Source organism: Oncorhynchus gorbuscha, linkage group LG17, assembly GCF_021184085.1.
Source record: "Oncorhynchus gorbuscha isolate QuinsamMale2020 ecotype Even-year linkage group LG17, OgorEven_v1.0, whole genome shotgun sequence".
NCBI lineage: Eukaryota > Metazoa > Chordata > Actinopteri > Salmoniformes > Salmonidae > Oncorhynchus > Oncorhynchus gorbuscha.
Genome location: NC_060189.1, coordinates 40,056,645 through 40,075,701, shown reverse-complemented (window position 1 = coordinate 40,075,701; position 19,057 = coordinate 40,056,645). Strand labels below are relative to the sequence as shown.

Sequence of the window (19,057 nt, the reverse complement as noted above, 5' to 3'; positions counted from 1 at the left end):
AGCTTTGCACACTCTTGGCATTTTTTTCAACCAGCTTCATGGGGTAGTAATATAATAATAATAATATATGCTATTTAGCAGACGCTTTTATCCAAAGCGACTTACAGTCATGTGCGCATACATTCTACGTATGGGTGGTCCCGGGGATCGAACCCACTACCCTGGCGTTACAAGCGCCATGCTCTACCAACTGAGCTACAGAAGGACCTGGAATTATTTTTATTTATTTAACCTTTTATTTAACCAGGAAGGGCTCATTGAGATTAAAATCACTTTTTCAAGAGCGCCCTGGCCAAGATGGGCAGCACCAAGTCATTACAAAAAAAGTTACAGACCGACAACATGAAAAACTTCAAGTAATCTAGTAAAAACCATTGAATTCACGAGTATAAAACAGCAAATTAAAAACATTGACAGGTAACGGGAATTAGCCTCATAATCCTTCGTCAGTGATTTAAAAACACCAATCGTGACAAGTTCTTCCAGTTTAAAAGTATTTTGTAAGGTGTTCCAAGACGATGGCGCAGATTACATAAAAGCCCTTTTACCAAATTCAGTTCGGACATTTGGAACAGTTAGCAGGATAAAGTCCAGCGAACGAAGAGAGTACCCACCACATTTCTGAACAATAAAAATGCCCAAATAAAAAGGTAGTAAACCCAAAAATGGCTTTGTAAATAAAAGTATACCAGTGACTGAGCCTACGAGTGGCTAGAGAAGGCCAGCCAACCCTGGTATACAAAGTGCAGTGGTGCATAAGGGGTTTGCTGTTTAAAATAAATCTCAGTGTGCCATGGTAAAGGGTGTCAATTGATCTCAAACACTGAGCGGAAGCATTCATATATAAAATATCCCCATAGTCTAGAAAAGTCATAATGTAGCTGGCACTAGTCTCCTTCTGGCTTCAAAAGAAAAACAGGCCTTATTCCTAAAATAAAATCCCATTTTCAGCTTCAAGTTGTTGAATATGCAATTTAAAAGAGGCTGTCATCAACTAAAATTCCAAGATATTTATATGAGGTTTACAACCTCAATCTCCTTGCCCTGACAGGTAGTAATAGGTGAAAGGTTTTATTTCTTGCATTAGAAAACACCATTAGTTTAGTTTTGTCAGTATTGAGGATAAGCTTCAATTGACACAAGGTATGTTGAACAGTATAAAAAGCAGTTTGCATGTTCTGGAAAGCTTTTGTAAGAGATGAGGCACAACAGTATATAACAGTATCATCAGCATAAAAACGAAGTTGTGCATTTTGGACATTTTTGTCTAAATCATTTATATAAATAGTGAATAAGAGAGGACCAGGTACAGAGCCTTGGGCCACACCATTCAAGACAGACAATTTAACAGACATGCAACTGCATGCTCGGAAAGACCTACACCCGACAATCTCTGCCTCGGTATAGCATGATCAACTGTATCAAAAGCCTTAGAGAGATCAATAAAAAGTGAGACACAGTGCTGTTTTTTGTCAATGGCTTCAGTGATATCATTTAAAACCTCCATGGCTGCTGTAATTGTGCTATGCTTCTTCCTGAAGCCCGATTTGGTACATTGATAAAATAGAGTTAGTAAATTAATTTCAATTAACAGCTGTGCCTTGTTAAAAGTGAATTTGTGGAATTTCTTTCCTCCTTAATGCTTTTGAGCCAATCAGCTGTGTTGTGACAAGGTGGGGTTTATATATCGACGATAGCCCTATTTGGTAAAAGTCCATGTTATGGCAAGAACAGCTCACATAAGCAAAGAGAAATGACAGCCAATCACTACTTTAAGACATGAAGGTCAGTCAATCTGGAAATTTTCAAGAACTTTAAAATATTATTCAAGTGCAGTCGCAAAAACCATCAAGCTCTCATGAGGACCGCCACAGGAAAGGAAGGCCCAGAGTTACCTCTGAGCAGAGGATGCGTTCATTAGTGTTACCAGCCTCAGAAATCTGCAATTAACTGCACCTCAGATTGCATCCCAAATAATTGCTTCACAAATTTCAAGTAACAGGAGTGAATCTTGATTCATGATTCATGATTGAATTGCTGCAAAGAAACCACTACTGAAGGACACGAGAGACTTGCTTGGGCCAAGAAACACGAGCAATGGATATTAGACCGGTGGAAATCTGTACTTTGGTCTGATGCGTCCAAATGAAAGGTTTTTGGTTTCAACTGCTGTGTCTTTGTGAGACGCAAAGTAGGTGAACGGATGATCTCTGTATGTGTGGTTCCCACCGTGAAGCATGGAGGTGTGATGGTGTTGAGGTGCTTTGCTGGTGACACTGTCAATGATTTACTTAAAATTCAAGCCACACTTAAACCACATGGCTACCACAGCACTCTGCAGCGATACGCCATCCCATCTGGTTTGGGCTTTTGTTTTTCAACAGGACAATGACCCAACACACCTCCTGGCTGTGTAAGGGCTATTTGACCAAGAAGAAGAGTGAGGGACTGCTGCATCAGATGACCTGGCCTCCACAATCACCCAACCTCAACCCAATTGAGGTAGTTTGGGATGAGTCGGACTGCAGATTGAATGAAAAGCAGCCAACAAGTGCTCAGCATATGTGGGAACTCCTTCGAGACTGTTGGTAAAGCATTCAAGGTGAAGCTGGTTGAGAGAGTGCCAAGAGTATGCAAAGCTGTAATCAAGTCCAAGTGTGGCTACTTTGAAGAATCTCAAATATAAAATTGATTTTGATTAACACACATGATTCCATATGTGTTATTTCATAGTTTTGATGTCTTCACTATTATTCTACAATGTATAAATAGTACAAATAAAGAAAACGCTTGAATGAGTAGGTGTCCAAACTTTTGACTGGTTGGGTGGGTGTGTGTACAATTATTTATTATTAAGGGTAAGCTTGAAATAGGCATGGTCCGATTTGATTCCACAATCTAAGTTTAGCTATTTTTTATATTCCAGAAAATCTATAGTTATTTCTGGTTGCTTATCAAAGGTGTCTGGCTTTGTAGTATATACCCCTCTGCAGTACTGACCATGGCTACAGACACACACCCACACACTCACTCGCTTACTTTATTCCTGTCACTGTCCCTGCTTAGTGTTGCATTATTTTAATTTAAACATATTGTGGAAAAACATTACTTTTTTTACTTCATATACTTTTTCCACTCTCTGTACAATACATTCAGTATGGTCAACCCTAACCTTGAATCATCACTATTGTTTCACTTTCATGCTTTTGATGGAGGTAAAGAATGTAATGTGGGAGGTTTTTAGTTTCTGCCCTCTTCTGTTTTTCACCACTCATTAAATAAGAGTGATGGCTTCCACAGATGCACAGAGTCTTTCCAGGTACAATATCTAACCCAGAACCCCAACCAACCCCTCCAATATGGCAACAATTACCCAGCAGGCCACACTGATAGGCCCTTTGGTGAGGCCCTCTCAACAAACTCTCTCTCACACACACACTTTTGTACACGTGCAAGAACAAGGGCATTTACGCACACTTTCATACACACACGCCTCTTAATCACGGCAGGACAACGACAACAAACAGTTGCTCTTGCCCTGTCTGCCCCAGGTGACGTGTGTGTGTGTGTGTGTGTGTGTGTGTGTGTGTGTGTGTGTGTGTGTGTGTGTGTGTGTGTGTGTGTGTGTGTGTGTGTGTGTGTGTGTGTGTGTGTGTGTGTGTGTGTGTGTGTGTCCGGGTTTCCGCTAGGAAAATGTAGAGCCGGACAACATGACAGGAAGATTTTAAATTTACCGTCCATTTGAGATATGTAGTGGACCCATATGTATTGGGTGCATAACCCATTAGGGCATCCACAGTGCTCAGAATGATACAAAATATGACATTTAGATTATGGTAATACACCTGAACAGAACAGGCAACTCATGTAATGAAGAAGCCAATTAAACGTAATTTTCAAACATTTGCAGAGGCAATTTGCGGGAAAAATACATTCTAAACAGAGCACCTGGGAAAGCGCCATTCTAAACAGAGCACCTGGGAAAGCGCCATTCTAAACAGAGCACCTGGGAAAGAGCCATTCTAAACAGAGCCCCTGGGAAAGCGCCATTCTAAACAGAGCACCTGGGAAAGCGCCATTCTAAACAGAGCACCTGGGAAAGCGCCATTCTAAACAGAGCACCTGGGAAAGCTCCATTCTAAACAGAGCACCTGGGAAAGCGCCATTCTAAACAGAGCACCTGGGAAAGAGCCATTCTAAACAGAGCACCTGGGAAAGAGCCATTCTAAACAGAGCACCTGGGAAAGCGCCATTCTAAACAGAGCACCTGATAACGGTTCCCTATGTGACAGATGGAAATACATTTGGATATATAAGTCGCTCTGGATAAGAGCGTCTGCTAAATGACTTAAATGTAAATATATTTCTGTGTCTTGAGTATAATTTCAAATGTTGAGAAATGAAGAAGGGGAGGGGTGTTTCGCAGGTATGCAATGCATTCGGAAAGTATTCAAACCCCTTGACTTTTTCCACATTCTGTTATGTTACAGCATTTTATGTTATTCTAAAATATACACACAATACCCCATAATGCCAAATCAATAATAGGTTTTAGACATTTTTGCAAATTTCTTAAAAATAAAATCAGAAATATTACATTTGCTTAAGTTTTCAGACCCTTTATTCAGTACTTTGTTGAAGCACCATTGACATTACAGATCAGGTCTTAGGAGGAGTTTGGGAGTTTCTCCCATTCTTCTCTGCAGATCCTCTCAAGCTCTGTCAGGTTGGATGGGGAGTATCCCTGCACAGGTATTTTCAGGTCTCTCCAGAGATGTTCGATTGGGTTCAAGTCCGGGCTCTGGCTGGGCAACTCAAGGACATACAGAGATTTGTCCCGAAGCCACTCCTGCGTTGTCTTGGCTGTGTACTTAGTGTCGTTGTCTTGTTGGGAGGTGAACCTTTGCCCCAGTCTTGAGGTCCTGGGTGCTCTGGAGCAGGTTTTCATCAAGGATCTCTATGTACTTTGGTTTCCCTCTCCTGACTAGTCTCATAGTCCCTGCTGCTGAATAATATCCCCACAGTAGGGATAGTGCCAGGTTTCCTCCAGACTTGACGCTTGGCATTCAGGCCAAAGAGTTTAATCTTGGTTTCATCAGACCAGACAAACTTATTTCTCATGGTCTGAGAGTCTTTAGGTGCCTTTTAGCAAACTCCAAGAGGGCAGTCATGAGTCTTTTTACTGAAGAGTAGCTTTGTCTGGCCACTCTACCATAAAGGCCTGATTGGCAGAGTGCTTCAGAGATAGTTGGCTTTCTGGAAGGTTCTCCCATCTCCACAAAGGAACTCTGGAGCTCTGTCAGTGACCATCCGGTTCTTGGTCACCACCCTGACCAAGGCCCTTCTCCCCCGATTACTCAGTTTGGCTGGGCGGACAGCTCTAGGAAGAGTCTTGGTTGTTCCAAACTTTTTCCATTTAAGAATGGAGGCCACTGTGTTGTTGGGAACATTCAATGCTGCAGAAATGTTTCGGTACCCTTCCTCAGATCTGTGCCTCGACACAATCCTGTCTCGGAACTCTACGGACAATTCCTTCAACCTCATGGCTTGGTTTTTGCTCTGACATGCACTGTCAACTGTGGGACCTTATATAGACAGGCGTGTGCCTTTCCAAATCATGTCCAATCAATTTAATTTACTACAGGTGGACTCCAATCAAGTTGTAGAAACATCTCAAGGATGATCAATGGAAACAGGATGCACCTGTGGTCAATTTCAAGTCTCATAGCAAAGGGTCTGAGTACTTATGTAAATAAGGTATTTTTGTTTTTTAAATTGTTTATACATTTGCAAAAATGTCTAAACATCCGTTTTTGGGGTATTGATTGAAAAGACTCGATCCATTTCAGAATAAGGCTGAAACGTAACAAAATGTGGAGAAAGTCAAGTGGTCTGAATACTTTCCGAATGCACTGTAGACGAGTCTCTCTCCAGAATGGCTCAGCTGTCTCCTGCCATTTCATGTTTCCTTGTGTGAATTGTTTGCCCTTTTATTATTTAAAAGAAAATCAATTCCCCATTACGTATGTCACCAGTAGTAAATGTACCATTAACCCCTGTCATTTGGTTACATTTTAATTTATTTGAATGCATGTATTAATTAGTCATTTACCATTCTCAGAGTGGAAACGTCGTTTGCAGAGTAACCATCTATGAAGTTTTGTAAATTTGTTCATTGTCTTCTGTTTGGAGTGCTCCATGTGAACATAGAGCATGGGTCTGGTTTCTCTGACCTGATAATGCTGAAGTGAGCCTGAGCACGCATAGAACAAAGTACCTAGCCAACTGCTCAGAAATGTTGAAAGATGTTTATTTTTTTATTTTTTTTACATCCATTGTGAATGATAATATATTAAAACTATAGTTTCTCACAGTAAACTGTTGCACATATGAAAATCATAAATGGCACCCAAAACAGTAGAAATGGTAAGATAAATTGTAAGCTTAGCCAAACTTTGAACTTACCCGCAGCCTATGAAGTCTTTAAAGTAATTGTCTCCACGTTTCCATGGTCAGATTTTGCCTATAGGCTTTGAACCAAGGTGAGGCATACCTCATGATATGAGGTAAAACATACAGGTTTCAAACAATTAAGTATATTTTCAAAATGCATACTGCCTGCAGCTCACGTTGTAAAGTGGTGGGTGATGCGCTGACAGCCTGTTGCCTGCACTTGAATGGGGAGGAACACTTCAATTACCATATGAGAAATAAAAATAGTGGCTATTTTTGTCGTTCACCAAAACAGTTTGTAACACGCGATTGCATTTAGAATCGTTGCTCAGTGAATGAATGGTCTTCTTAACCAGGGAAAATGCAGAGTGCCAAATTCAAATAAATTACTATAAAAATCAAACTTTCATTAAATCACACATGCAAGATAGCAAATTAAAGCTACACTTGTTGTGAATCCAGCCAACATGTCAGATTTCAAAAAGGCTTTTCGACGAAAGCAAACGATGCTATTATCTGAGGATAGCACCTCCGTAAACAAAGAGAGAAAAGCATGTTTCAACCCTGCAGGCGAGACACAAAACGCAGAAATAAAAAATATAATTCATGCCTTACCTTTGACGAGCTTCTTTTGTTGGCATGCCAATATGTCCCATAAACATCACAAATGGTCCTTTTTGTTCAGTTAATTCCGTCTATATATATATCCAAAATGTCCATTTATTTGGCGCATTTGATCCAGAAAAATACCGGTTCCAACTTGCGCAATGTGACTACAAAATAAAAGTTACCTGTAAACTTTGCCAAAACATTTCAAACTACTTTTGTAATACAACTTTAGTTTTTTTTAAACGTAAATAATCGATAAAATTGAAGACTGGATGATCTGTGTTCAATACAGGAGGAAAACAAACTGTAGCTAGCTTTCTGGTCACAGCTCTATCTAACAGTAGACTACAAGTGACCCTCTTTCTGAACAGGGCTACTTCTTCATTACACAAAGGACTAACCTCAACCAATTTCTGAAGACTGGCATCCAGTGGAAGTGATAGGAACTGCAAGAAGGTCCCTTAGAAATCTGGATTCCCAATGAAAACCCATTGAAAAGAGTGACCTAAATCTGAATGGTTTGTCCTCTAAGTTCTGTTATACTCACAGACATGATTCAAACAGTTTTAGAAACTTCAGAGTGTTTTCTATCCAAATCTAATAATATGCATATCTTATCTTCTGGGGATGAGTAGCAGGCAGTTGAATTTGGGCATGCATTTAATCCGGACGTGAAAATACTGCCCCGTCACCAAAAAGTTAAAGCACATGTTTTACTCCAGCTGCAACCAGCTGAGAAGCAACAGTTGAAATCCCACTCAAATAGTCTGTATGCTGTGCACGTGTAGTTGTTAGATAAATAAGATGCATGACGACTAACAAAAATACAACCAGGCCAAATTCATTTAAATTATGCAAATGTTCCTATCGACCGATAAACATGACGGTCAAATTTATTTCCATCGACTGGTATTTCCATCAATTAATTAATTAACTTTTGCAGCGGGATTTTTTTTATTGACGGAAACGTGTGTGTGTGTGTGTGTGTGTGTGTGTGTGTGTGTGTGTGTGTGTGTGTGTGTGTGTGTGTGTGTGTGTGTGTGTGTGTGTGCATGCACATTCGGTGACTGTGTTTCTGTAACATAGCCTTGCTCAAGGTTGTCCACATCTGATCTGATACACATATACTCCTGGCTGACAAAGACATTGTTCCTGCAGGCAATCCTACCATTACTGCAACCTCAGGAGATCCTTTCTCCTCCTATTTTCCACCCTTCATTCACTGTATAGAACGCCGCAGCCCGTCTGGTGTTCAACCTTTCCAAGTTCTCTCACGTCACCCCGCTCCTCCGCTCTCTCCACTGGCTTCCAGTTGAAGCTCGCATCCGCTACAAGACCATGGTGCTTGCCTACGGAGCTGTGAGGGGAACGGCACCTCAGTACCTCCAGGCTCTGATCAGGCCCTACACCCAAACAAGGGCACTGCGTTCATCCACCTTTGGCCTGCTCGCCTCCCTACCACTGAGGAAGTACAGTTCCCGCTCAGCCCAGTCAAAACTGTTCGCTGCTCTGGCCCCCCAATGGTGGAACAAACTCCCTCACGAAGCCAGGACAGCGGAGTCAATCACCACCTTCCGGAGACACCTGAAACCCCACCTCTTTAAGGAATACCTAGGATAGGATAAAGTCATCCTTCTCACCCCCCCTTCCCCCCCCTTAAAAGATTTAGATGCACTATTGTAAAGTGGCTGTTCCACTGGATGTCATAAGGTGAATGCACCAATTTGTAAGTCGCTCTGGATAAGAGCGTCTGCTAAATGACTTAAATGTAAATGTAATGTATATAGAGCGCTGCTCCAAAGATGTCATACACCTGTTGAAGGACACGTTGGCATACCTGGCTCTTTTCCTCGCCTCTCACTTTGATTGACAGCAGATATGACTAAACTTGGCCTTCTTCCCTGCCTTTCCCTATGTTTCAGAGCTAAGCTGTCCGTACCTGGCCCTCCTCCCTTTGAGTGACAGCTGAGCTGTCCATACCTTGCTCTCCTCCCCGCCTTTCCCTTTGATTGACCACTGAACTGACCCATACCTTGAATCTGTCATTGACATCAGTGTATGTTGCGAAATTGTGATGTTGTGGCCACAGTGTTTAGCATATAGTGGTGTGCTAATTGGCATTTTTAATGATCGCTGTGTGTGTGTGAACTGGGTCATGACTGGAAAAGCAATCAAATTGGGGGAGGGGTCAATGTGTGTGTGTGCATGCTTGCATGAGTGTGTGCATTTATATAATGGTCTGTGTGTGCGTGCGGGATGCACAATGTACGTTTTTTCAGTTGGAGGTCGTATATAGGTGGCCGGATATCCTGTGGTTCCCCAGGGGGACCGACACCCTCTAAACTCCCATCAGGGTGGTCCTTCAATGGGCTAGAGGGGGATGTTTGCCCCCTCCCCCTTGATGTCACCACAGATGCACTCTTAGAGCAGAATCTGAAATAGGGAGGTGTGCGTGTAACTTGACTTTTCACAGAAATGATCATGCTTTGATAAGTGTAGGATTTGCGTGACAATTAGTCTCACATGTATCTCAAGTTAGTATGTGGCAGTGTTCGTTCACAGGGCATATGAATGGATGTCACAGATGACCACGTAGTCTCACCACCCGTGTGTCAGCCTCAACGTTCTCCTCTTCTCGTGCACTGTGTTGTTTTTCAGACTGCATCTTGGCCTTTTAGAGGTGATGTTAAAACCATCCATGCTTGGTTCTCACTCAACCTTCCAGTGTCCACAGATAAAACACTGAGAGGAAGTTCATGGGAAAACCATCAAAAGACCTTCACGACACGTCTCTCTCCTCTGTGCACCACAGATAATTAATCCTACACTATGTGGGAACGGGGCTTTTTTTAAACACACACACACACACATGGTGTGATTTGGTTCTATTCATCCAGTGTAATTTATACAGCGTGCCTAGCCAGGCAGTAGTACAGTAGAGCTATAACCCCTGGAGTTACAGGCCTGTAAAGTGGCCTTTAAATGTGGTGTAAAAACACCCTCTCAGATCTATGGGCCAAACCCAGTCATTCTTCACGGATAGCCCAGGCCTTATCAGGACCACAGACCAGGGCAGTGTTCATTAGGACATGGTGTAGCAGAATAGTTTGAAACAGAAAAAAATCAACAACATGTGTTTCTTATTGTTCGAAAAGCTATGTATTTGTCGAACCTTCAGAATACCCTACAGTTGGACACATCTTTTCCTTTCGGGTAGTTCATATTGTTGTAGGACTTGTTCACCAATGAAACCACTTTTATAATGGTGTTTTTGTATTGTCCGTGCTCCTGCCTTGATTGAAGCATTAGTTGTCTAACTTTTTAATGTGTCATTTCTGCTGGTCACGCAGGGCTCTCTTGCAAAAGAGACAGTTGTCTCAATGGGACTTGCTGCCTAAATAAAGGTTAAATAGCCATGTGAAGCTACCGTGACCTACAAAACAAGTGGATATGATGTTACTGAAAGAGAGACATGCATCTGTGTTACTAGACCCTCATCAGTACAAGATGCAGAGCAGAGGTGGAGCCATCACTGCAAAGCACCAGCCAGCAAGCCTCACACCCAGATAGACTAATTATAATAATGTATTCAACTTCTACAGACAATACTATAAAGATGTATTGTATATCAATTGTGCAAAGCTGCTGTGATGGATCCAAGTTAGTTCCACAGGTGAATAAGATTTGAAGTGAAAAGGCAAGACGTGGTTGAGTTAATGTGTTATTATTCTTCGGAGTGGTTTACAAAACCGTTGTCACAGGATGATTAGTAAACTGTAATCCTAAAAACATGTTGAAGGGATAAATATTATCTCTGGAGCCCAGGAGAAAGTCTTTGGAACAATCCCTGTTTCCACTCAGGGACAACTCCCATTCCTTGATATTACGGTTTTCATGTGAGTTTGGGAAGTTGGGAGGTCTCCGTCACGCCTGGGAGCATGTGGGTCTCATCTGGAGTGACGGCCACGGCAGACAGGAAATGGGACGGAGATGCAGGAAGCTCGACGGATAGAAGGGAAATGGTACTCTAGTCATCGTTCCCCGTATCTTCAGTTGGGTACATGTCAGGGGGGCATGTATTTATGGACAAGGCCAACAATTCCGTGCCTTGATGAACATTGTGCCACTGCTCTACCAAGGACTGAACATGGCCAACAAGCGTGTCTACTATTTACGGAATCTTTTGTTCAATTCATTTGTTTTGATTCAAAATCTGTCTTCCAGATTCCTTCTGAATTCAGTTGGATGATTGAGTGGATTAAGACTGGATGGATCCAGGCTAGAAACAGGTTTTGCATGATATCTGGTTGACATGGTTGATATGGGCCATACCAACTCCAGCCCATCCATCTCAGAGTGGGGGTGTTGACTTCCCCTGACTCCTGAGAAAGGCGGGGTCCAGAGTTAGTGATGTCAGACGTCCCATTGTCTCTTCAGGACTGAACTTTACATTAGATTGGAGAAGTTTGGTCTCTGAACGGTCTTGAGTTTAGAAGTGATTAACTCACTCTCCTTGCCTCGTTCTGTCTCTACCTTGCATTTGTCTTTTACTTTGCATGGTTTAGATACAGAATCTAGAGTCTTCTAAAGCTGTTAATCTTTCCATGGCCGTGTAAGTTTTGTGTGTGTGAGTGAAAACCCGATTTTGCATGGACATTGCCATATAGAGCTTCCACCCCAGCTTCTTATTCTACTGCTACTCAGAGATGTGTGTGTGTGTGTGTTAAGTTTTATTAGTCGTATGTACAGGAGTACAGGATACACATGGTATACATCGTCCATCGAAATGCTTACGTGTGTGTGTTCTGACCATCTCTGCTTGTCAGAAGCCCTTGAACTGAAGCTGGTGTAGAAACCTCCAAAGCGCTGTGGGTGTTTTGTACTTATCCCTCCTCTCCTCCCCCCATTCTCAGATGAGAAGGAAGTGAGGAGGAACTTTCATCTGAAAGGGAAACATCTGGAAGCTCTTTCGCCCCTCCACCCCTCCCCCTTCCTTCATCTCTCCACCCCTCCACCCCCCCATCTTTCACTCCAGATCCCTTTGCCCCGTGTCTGGAAGGAGTTAAGTGTGTGTGTGTGTGTGTGTGTGTGTGTGTGTGTGTGTGTGTGTGTGTGTGTGTGTGTGTGTGTGTGTGTGTGTGTGTGTGTGTGTGTGTGTGTGTGTGTGTGTGTGTGTGTGTGTGTGTGTGTGTGTGTGTGTTGTGTAACTAGCTGTTGAAAGGGTACCCCAGAAAGATTTTCTTTGGAGAGTCCTGCACCCCATCCCCCTGGAGAGAGAACACTCTGACTGAAGAGCTTGAAGTCAGCGACCACTCCACACACACACACACACACAGTGCTCCCCCTGTAAGGCCTTATTGCTTTCAGATGGCCAGCCCTGCTCTGGGTCTTAATACATTTGTTCTCCTCACAGTTTATGTAGCTGATCACAGCTCTGGAGGGGAAAGGCTGGGATCATTAGGGAAATGGCTGGAGAACATGGCAACGAGTATGTGCTTGTGTGAGGGTGAACGTGAGTAAGAGAAATTGTGTTATTTTTCTCCCATTCTCTCTCCCTCTCCTCCTCTCCTCCTCCCTCTCATTCTCTCATCCCTCTCACTCTCGCTTTCTTTCTCTCTCTCCCCTCTCTCTATACTCTCTCCCTCAGCAGTGTCAGTAGTCTTGTGTGTTGGTGGGCAGTGCCAAGTGTCCCGTATCAGTTGAACACAACACACAGCTCCATTTGGAAGATGAGAGGATAGTGACTCAGAACCAGACCAAGCAACCTGCTGCCATTTGTTTTCATCAAGGTCATTATCGATTTGGGACAGCCCTAAGTGATTCTCTCTGTCCAGTGTGCAAGTCATCTCTGGCATGCATGGGCTGACTGACCATGATAATACTGTGCTGTCAGTCCTGCGCCGTCGGGTATATACTTTCCCACAGTGTGTGTGAGCAGCCGGAGGAGAGGGAGAGAGAGGGGGATGGAGTCGAAAGGGTGGGAATATGTTTTCAGGGGGGTTGTGTGCAGAGTTATCTATCCAAAACGGAGATGTATGGTTAACCCACTTCTCCAAACAAACATCCAAAAAATGTACATGATCAAATGCAAATCTTAGAATAAACTATTAAAGACTACCAGAACACACTGGATCCTCCAATTACATTTAATGAACTACAGGACAATATACAAACCCTCCAACCCAAAAAGGCCTGTGGTGTTGATGGTATCCTCAATGAAATGATAAAATAAACAGACCACAAATTCCATTTGGCTATACTTAAACTCTTTAACATCATCCTTCACTCTGGCATCTTCCCAAATATTTGGAACCAAGGACTGATCACCTCAATCCACAAACGTGGAGACAAATTTGACCCCAATAACTACCTTGGGATATGCATCAACAGCAACCTTGGAAAAATCCTCTGCATTATCATTAACAGCAGACTCGTTCATTTCCTCACTGAAAACAATGTACTGAGCAAATGTCAAATTGGCTTTTTACCAAATGACCGTAACGACAGAACGTATTCACCCTGCACACCCTAATTGACAAACAAACAAAACAAAGGCAAAATCTTCTCATGCTTTTGACTCAATTTGACATTAGGGTCTGCTATACAAATTGATTGAAAGTGGTGTTGGGGGGGGGGGGGTGACATTATAAAATACATGTACACAAACAACAAGTGTGTGGTTAAAATGGGCAAAAAAAAAAATTCTTTCCACAGGGCCATGGGGTGAGACGAGGATGCAGCTAAAGCCCCACCCTCTTCAACATATATATCAAGGAATTGGCGAGGGCACTAAAACGGTCTGCAGCACCCAGCCTCACCCTACTAGAATCTGAAGTCAAATGTCTACTGTTTGCTGATGATCGGGTGCTTCGGTCACCAACCATATATAAGGGCCTACAGCAGCATCTAGATCTTCTGCACATATGCTGTCAGACCTGGGCCCTGACAGTAAATCTCAGTAAGACCATAAATAATGGTACTCCAAAAACACTGTTGCCCTAGAGCACGCACCCAAACTATATATACCTCGGCCTAAACATCAGTGCCACAGGTAACTTCCACAAAGCTGTGAACGAGCTGAGAGACAAGGCAAGAAGGGCCTTCTATGATCAAATTAATTTATATAGCCCTTCGTACATCAGCTGTTATCTCAAAGTGCTGTACAGAAACCTAGCCTAAAACCCCAAACAGCAAGCAATGCAGGTATAGAAGCACGGTGGCTAGGAAAAACTCCCTAGAAAGGCCAAAACCTAGGAAGAAACCTAGAGAGGAACCAGGCTATATGGGGTGGCCAGTCCTCTTCAGGCTGCCGGGTGGAGATTATAACAGAACATGGTCAAGATGTTCAAATGTTCATAAATGACCAGCATGGTCCAATAATAATAAGGCAGAACAGTTGAAACTGGAGCAGCAGCACGGCCAGGTGGATAGGGGACAGCAAGTAGTCATCATGTCAGGTAGTCCTGAGGCATGGTCCTAGGGCTCAGGTCCTCCGAGAGAGAGAAAGAGAGAATTAGAGAGAGCACACTTAAATTCACACAGGACACTGAATAGAATAGAACAGAACTGACCCTGAGACAAGGCCGAGTATAGCCCACAAAGATCTCCGCCACGGCACAACCCAAGGGGGGGTGCCAACCCAGACAGGAAGATCGCATCAGTGACTCAACCCACTCAAGTGACGCACCCCTCCCAGGGATGGTATGAAAGAGTCCCAGTAAGCCAGTGACTCAGCCCCTGTAATTGGGTTAGAGGCAGAGAATCCCAGTGGAAAGAGGGGAACCGGCCAGGCAGAGACAGCAAGGGCGGTTCGTTGCACCAGAGCCTTTCCGTTCACCTTCCCACTCCTGGGCCAGACTACACTCAATCATATGACCCACTGAAGAGATGAGTCTTCAGTAAAGACTTAAAGATTGAGACTGAGTTTGCGTCTCTTACATGGGTAGGCAGACCATTCCATAAAAATGGAGCTCTATAGGAGAAAGCCCTGCCTCCAGCTGTTTGCTTAGAAATTCTAAGGACAATTAGGAGGCCTGCTTCTTGTGACCGTAGCTTACGTGTAGGTATGTACGACAGGACCAAATCAGAGAGGTAGGTAGGAGCAAGCCCATGTAATGCTTTGTAGGTTAGCAGTAAAACCTTGAAATCAGCCCTTGCTTTGACAGGAAGCCAGTGTAGGGAGGCTAGCACTGGAGTAATATGATCAAATGTTTTGGTTCTCGTCAGGATTCTAGCAGCCGTATTTAGCACTAACTGAAGTTTATTTAGTGCTTTATCCGGGTAGCCGGAAAGTAGAGCATTGCAGTAGTCTAACCTAGAAGTGACAAAAGCATGGATTAATTTTTCTGCATCATTTTTGGACAGAAAGTTTCTGATTTTTGCAATGTTACGTAGATGGGGGAAAAAACTGTCCTTGAAATGGTCTTGATATGTTCTTCAAAAGAGAGATCAGGGTCCAGAGTAACGCCAAGGTCCTTCACAGTTTTATTTGAGACGACTGTACAACCATTAAGATTAATTGTCAGATTCAACAGAAGATCTCTTTGTTTCTTGGGACCTAGAACAAGCATCTCTGTTTTGTCCGAGTTTAAAAGTAGAACGTTTGCAGCCATCCACTTCCTTATGTCTGAAATACATGCTTCTAGCGAGGGCAATTTTGGGGATTCACCATGTTTCATTGAAATGTACAGCTCTGTGTCATCCGCATAGCAGTGAAACATTATGTTTTCGAATGACATCCCCAAGAGGTAAAATATATAGTGAAAACAATAGTGGTCCTAAAACGGAACCTTGAGGAACACCGAAATTTACAGTTGATTTGTCAGAGGATAAACCATTCACAGAGACAAACTGATATCTTTCTGACAGATACGATCTAAACCAGGCCAGAACTTGTCCGTGTAGACCAATTTGGGTTTCCAATCTCTCCAAAAGAATGTGGTGATCGATGGTATCAAAAGCAGCGCTAAGGTCTAGGAGCACGAGGACAGATGCAGAGCCTTGGTCTGATGCCATTAAAAGGTAATTTACCACCTTCACAAGTGCAGTCTCAGTGCTATGATGGGGTCTAAAACCAGACTGAAGCATTTTGTATACATTGTTTGTCTTCAGAAAGGCAGTGAGTTGCTGCGCAACAGCCTTTTCAAATAATTTTGAGAGGAATGGAAGATTCAATATAGGCCGATAGTATTTTATATTTTCTGGGTCATCGTTTGGCTTTTTCAAGAGAGGCTTTGTTACTGCCACTTTTAGTGAGTTTGGTACACATCCCGTGGATAGAGAGTTGTTTATTATGTTCAACATAGGAAGGCCAAGCACAGGAAGCAGCTCTTTCAGTAGTTTAGTTGGAATAGGGTCCAGTATGCAGCTTGAAGTTTTAGAGGCCATGATTATTTTCATCATTGTGTCAAGAGATATAGTACTAAAACACTTGAGCATCTCTCTTGATCCTAGGTCCTGGCAGAGTTGTGCAGACTCAGGACAACTGAGCTTTGAAGGAGGATGCAGATTTAAAAAGGAGTCTGTAGTTTGCTTTCTAATAATCATGATCTTTTCCTCAAAGAAGTTCATGAATTTATCACTGCTGAAGTGAAAGCCATACTCTCTTGGGGAATGCTGCTTTTTAGTTAGCTTTGCGACAGTATCAAAAAGGAATTTCGGATTCTATGCCATTCAAAGGAACATAACATTTGACATGCCAATTAGGATCTGGCTAAAAATACTTGAATCAGTTATAGAACCCATTGCCCTTTTATGGTTTTGAGGTCTGGGGTCCGCTCACCAACCAAGAATTCACAAAATGGGACAAACACCAAATTAAGAGACTGCTTGCAGAATTCTGCAAAAATATCCTCCGTGTACAACGTAAAACACCAAATAATGCATGCAGAGTAGAATTAGGCTGATACCTGGTAATGATCAAATCCAGAAAAGAGCCGTTCAATTCTACAACCACCTAAATGGAAGCAATTCCCAAACCTTCCCTAACAAAGCCATTACCTACAGAGAGATGAACCTGGATAAGAGTCCCCTAAGCAAGCTGGTCCTGGGGCTCTGATCACAAACAGAGACCCAGGACAGCAGCACAATTAGATCCAAACAAATCATGAGAAAACAAAAATATTATTACTTGAGACATTGGAAAGAATTAACAAAAAAACAGCAAACTAGAATGCTAATTGGCCCTAAACAGAGAGTACACAGTGGCAGAATACCTGACCACTGTGACTGACCCAAACTTATGGAAAGCTTTGACTATGTACAGACTCAGTGATCATAGCCTTGCTATTGATAAAGGCCACCGTAGGCAGACCTGGCTCTCAAGAGAAGACAGGCTATGTGCACACTGCCCACACAATTAGGTGGAAACTGAGCTGCACTTCCTAACCTCTTGCCAAATGTATGACCAAATTAGAGACACAGATTTCCCTCAGATTACACAGATCCACAAAGAATTCAAAAACAAACCCAGTTTGAATAAACTCCCATATCTATTGGGTGAAATACCACAGTGTGCCATCAACCAGTGAGTCACTTGATTTGGCAATGTTAACATGTGTCTCGGGGGGGGGCTATCCCCCCTTAATCAGCCAATCAAGTCAACTTTCATATATGTTATACACACGTCAAGTCCAATGATCCCCTGTCACGTTCCCACACTTGTCACTTTCCCTCTTCTCCTCTCGCTCAAGTGATTGCTGCTCCACCCGTTTCATCAAAAACGTCAGCATTCCATAAACCAATCCTGATATGTGTGTGTGTCACTCTCTAATGTGTAGCTCTCAATTGGGGATGATGCGTTTTGTTCAGCCTGGCACCCCAGGCAGGAATGTGCCACTGCAAAGTGACTTGAAGGCGTCACTTAGCGCATCTGGCCAACGGTGGCAGAGGGCCGACTAGCAGGGGGGAATCGTCAGGGAAGGGGAAATTCCTGGGCCCGAGTCCTTAGCATGCGCAGAATATTTGACAAGTGAAAACCGTGGCGTGCAGAAATGCAAGCTGGCCCTCTGAAACTGTTCCGTCCGCCTCATAGCCAATAAAGGAACAGGCGGAATTCTGCTCTCCCTCAATATTACTGCGAGGAGCTTGGTGAGAAAGTGTGTTGACCTCATTTCAAAGGCTGATGTGTATGTACAAGTTGGAATCAATTGGCTCGTAATGCTTTCAGCCCTTGAAGCACACACAGACCCTTTCACATACACACACATAGGCTTGCGTAGACAGAAAGACAGACAACCTGCATCCCCAATGCTGTGTAGGAATAGATAGAGATCTGCAGTATGTGCCTGGGGCATGAGGGTCTGTCTTGAGCTCTACCAGTCTGATAAAGGCTACAGCCAGATGGTAACAGAGAGACAGACGGGGTTAACATCAGCTGTCTGTCTGGACAGAGGACAAACCACTGTAGGGTGTTACTGTGTCATCTTAGAAATAGTTTTAACCAACATTGAGTAGGTTCAGGCTTTAGCTACTCATTTTTAAATCCTTCAAAATTTGTGTGTGTGTGTGTGTGTGTGTGTGTGTGTGTGTGTGTGTGTGTGTGTGTGTGTGTGTGTGTGTGTGTGTGTGTGTGTGTGTGTGTGTGTGTGTGTGTGTGTGTGTGTGTGTGTGTGTGTGTGTGTGTGTGTGTGTGTGTAGGTCGTGATCGCGTGCAGCAGTTGGCAGAGAACACTTTGTATTTCCGTAGGAGACTGACAGAGATGGGCTTTATCATCTACGGAAACAACGACTCGCCCGTAGTTCCCATGATGCTCTACATGCCGGCCAAGATAGGGTGAGTTAGCCCTGGCATCCACAGTTTAATCTATGAATATGAGAGGTTGCCTTTCCCCAGCCCCATTCCTCAACTTTATAGTAAATAAACCAAGTGGCTTGAATGTAGTTTTGTTTTTCAAATTAGGCTCAAAACTTTAAATACATATTTGGTTGCGCACCTACTCACAAACTACTCCTCTAAAGTTGTTGTTCGATGCCCTCTCTTGCTTTCTCTCTCGCT

The 19,057-nt window shown here is 43.1% G+C and overlaps 1 protein-coding gene across 3 annotated transcripts in view; it reads left to right on the top strand.

The window, feature by feature from the left end:
* sptlc2a (serine palmitoyltransferase, long chain base subunit 2a) overlaps positions 1–19,057 on the top strand; it is a 61,364-nt gene that overhangs the window by 35,087 nt on the left and 7,220 nt on the right. For 2 of the 3 annotated variants that reach the window (XM_046307920.1, XM_046307919.1), the window contains exon 10: positions 18,700–18,835. In XM_046307920.1, coding sequence (XP_046163876.1) covers positions 18,700–18,835 — 136 coding nt within the window. Of the gene's footprint in view, positions 1–12,475; positions 12,828–18,699; positions 18,836–19,057 lie in introns of those variants that run through there. The other variant, XM_046307921.1, reaches the window with a different exon arrangement.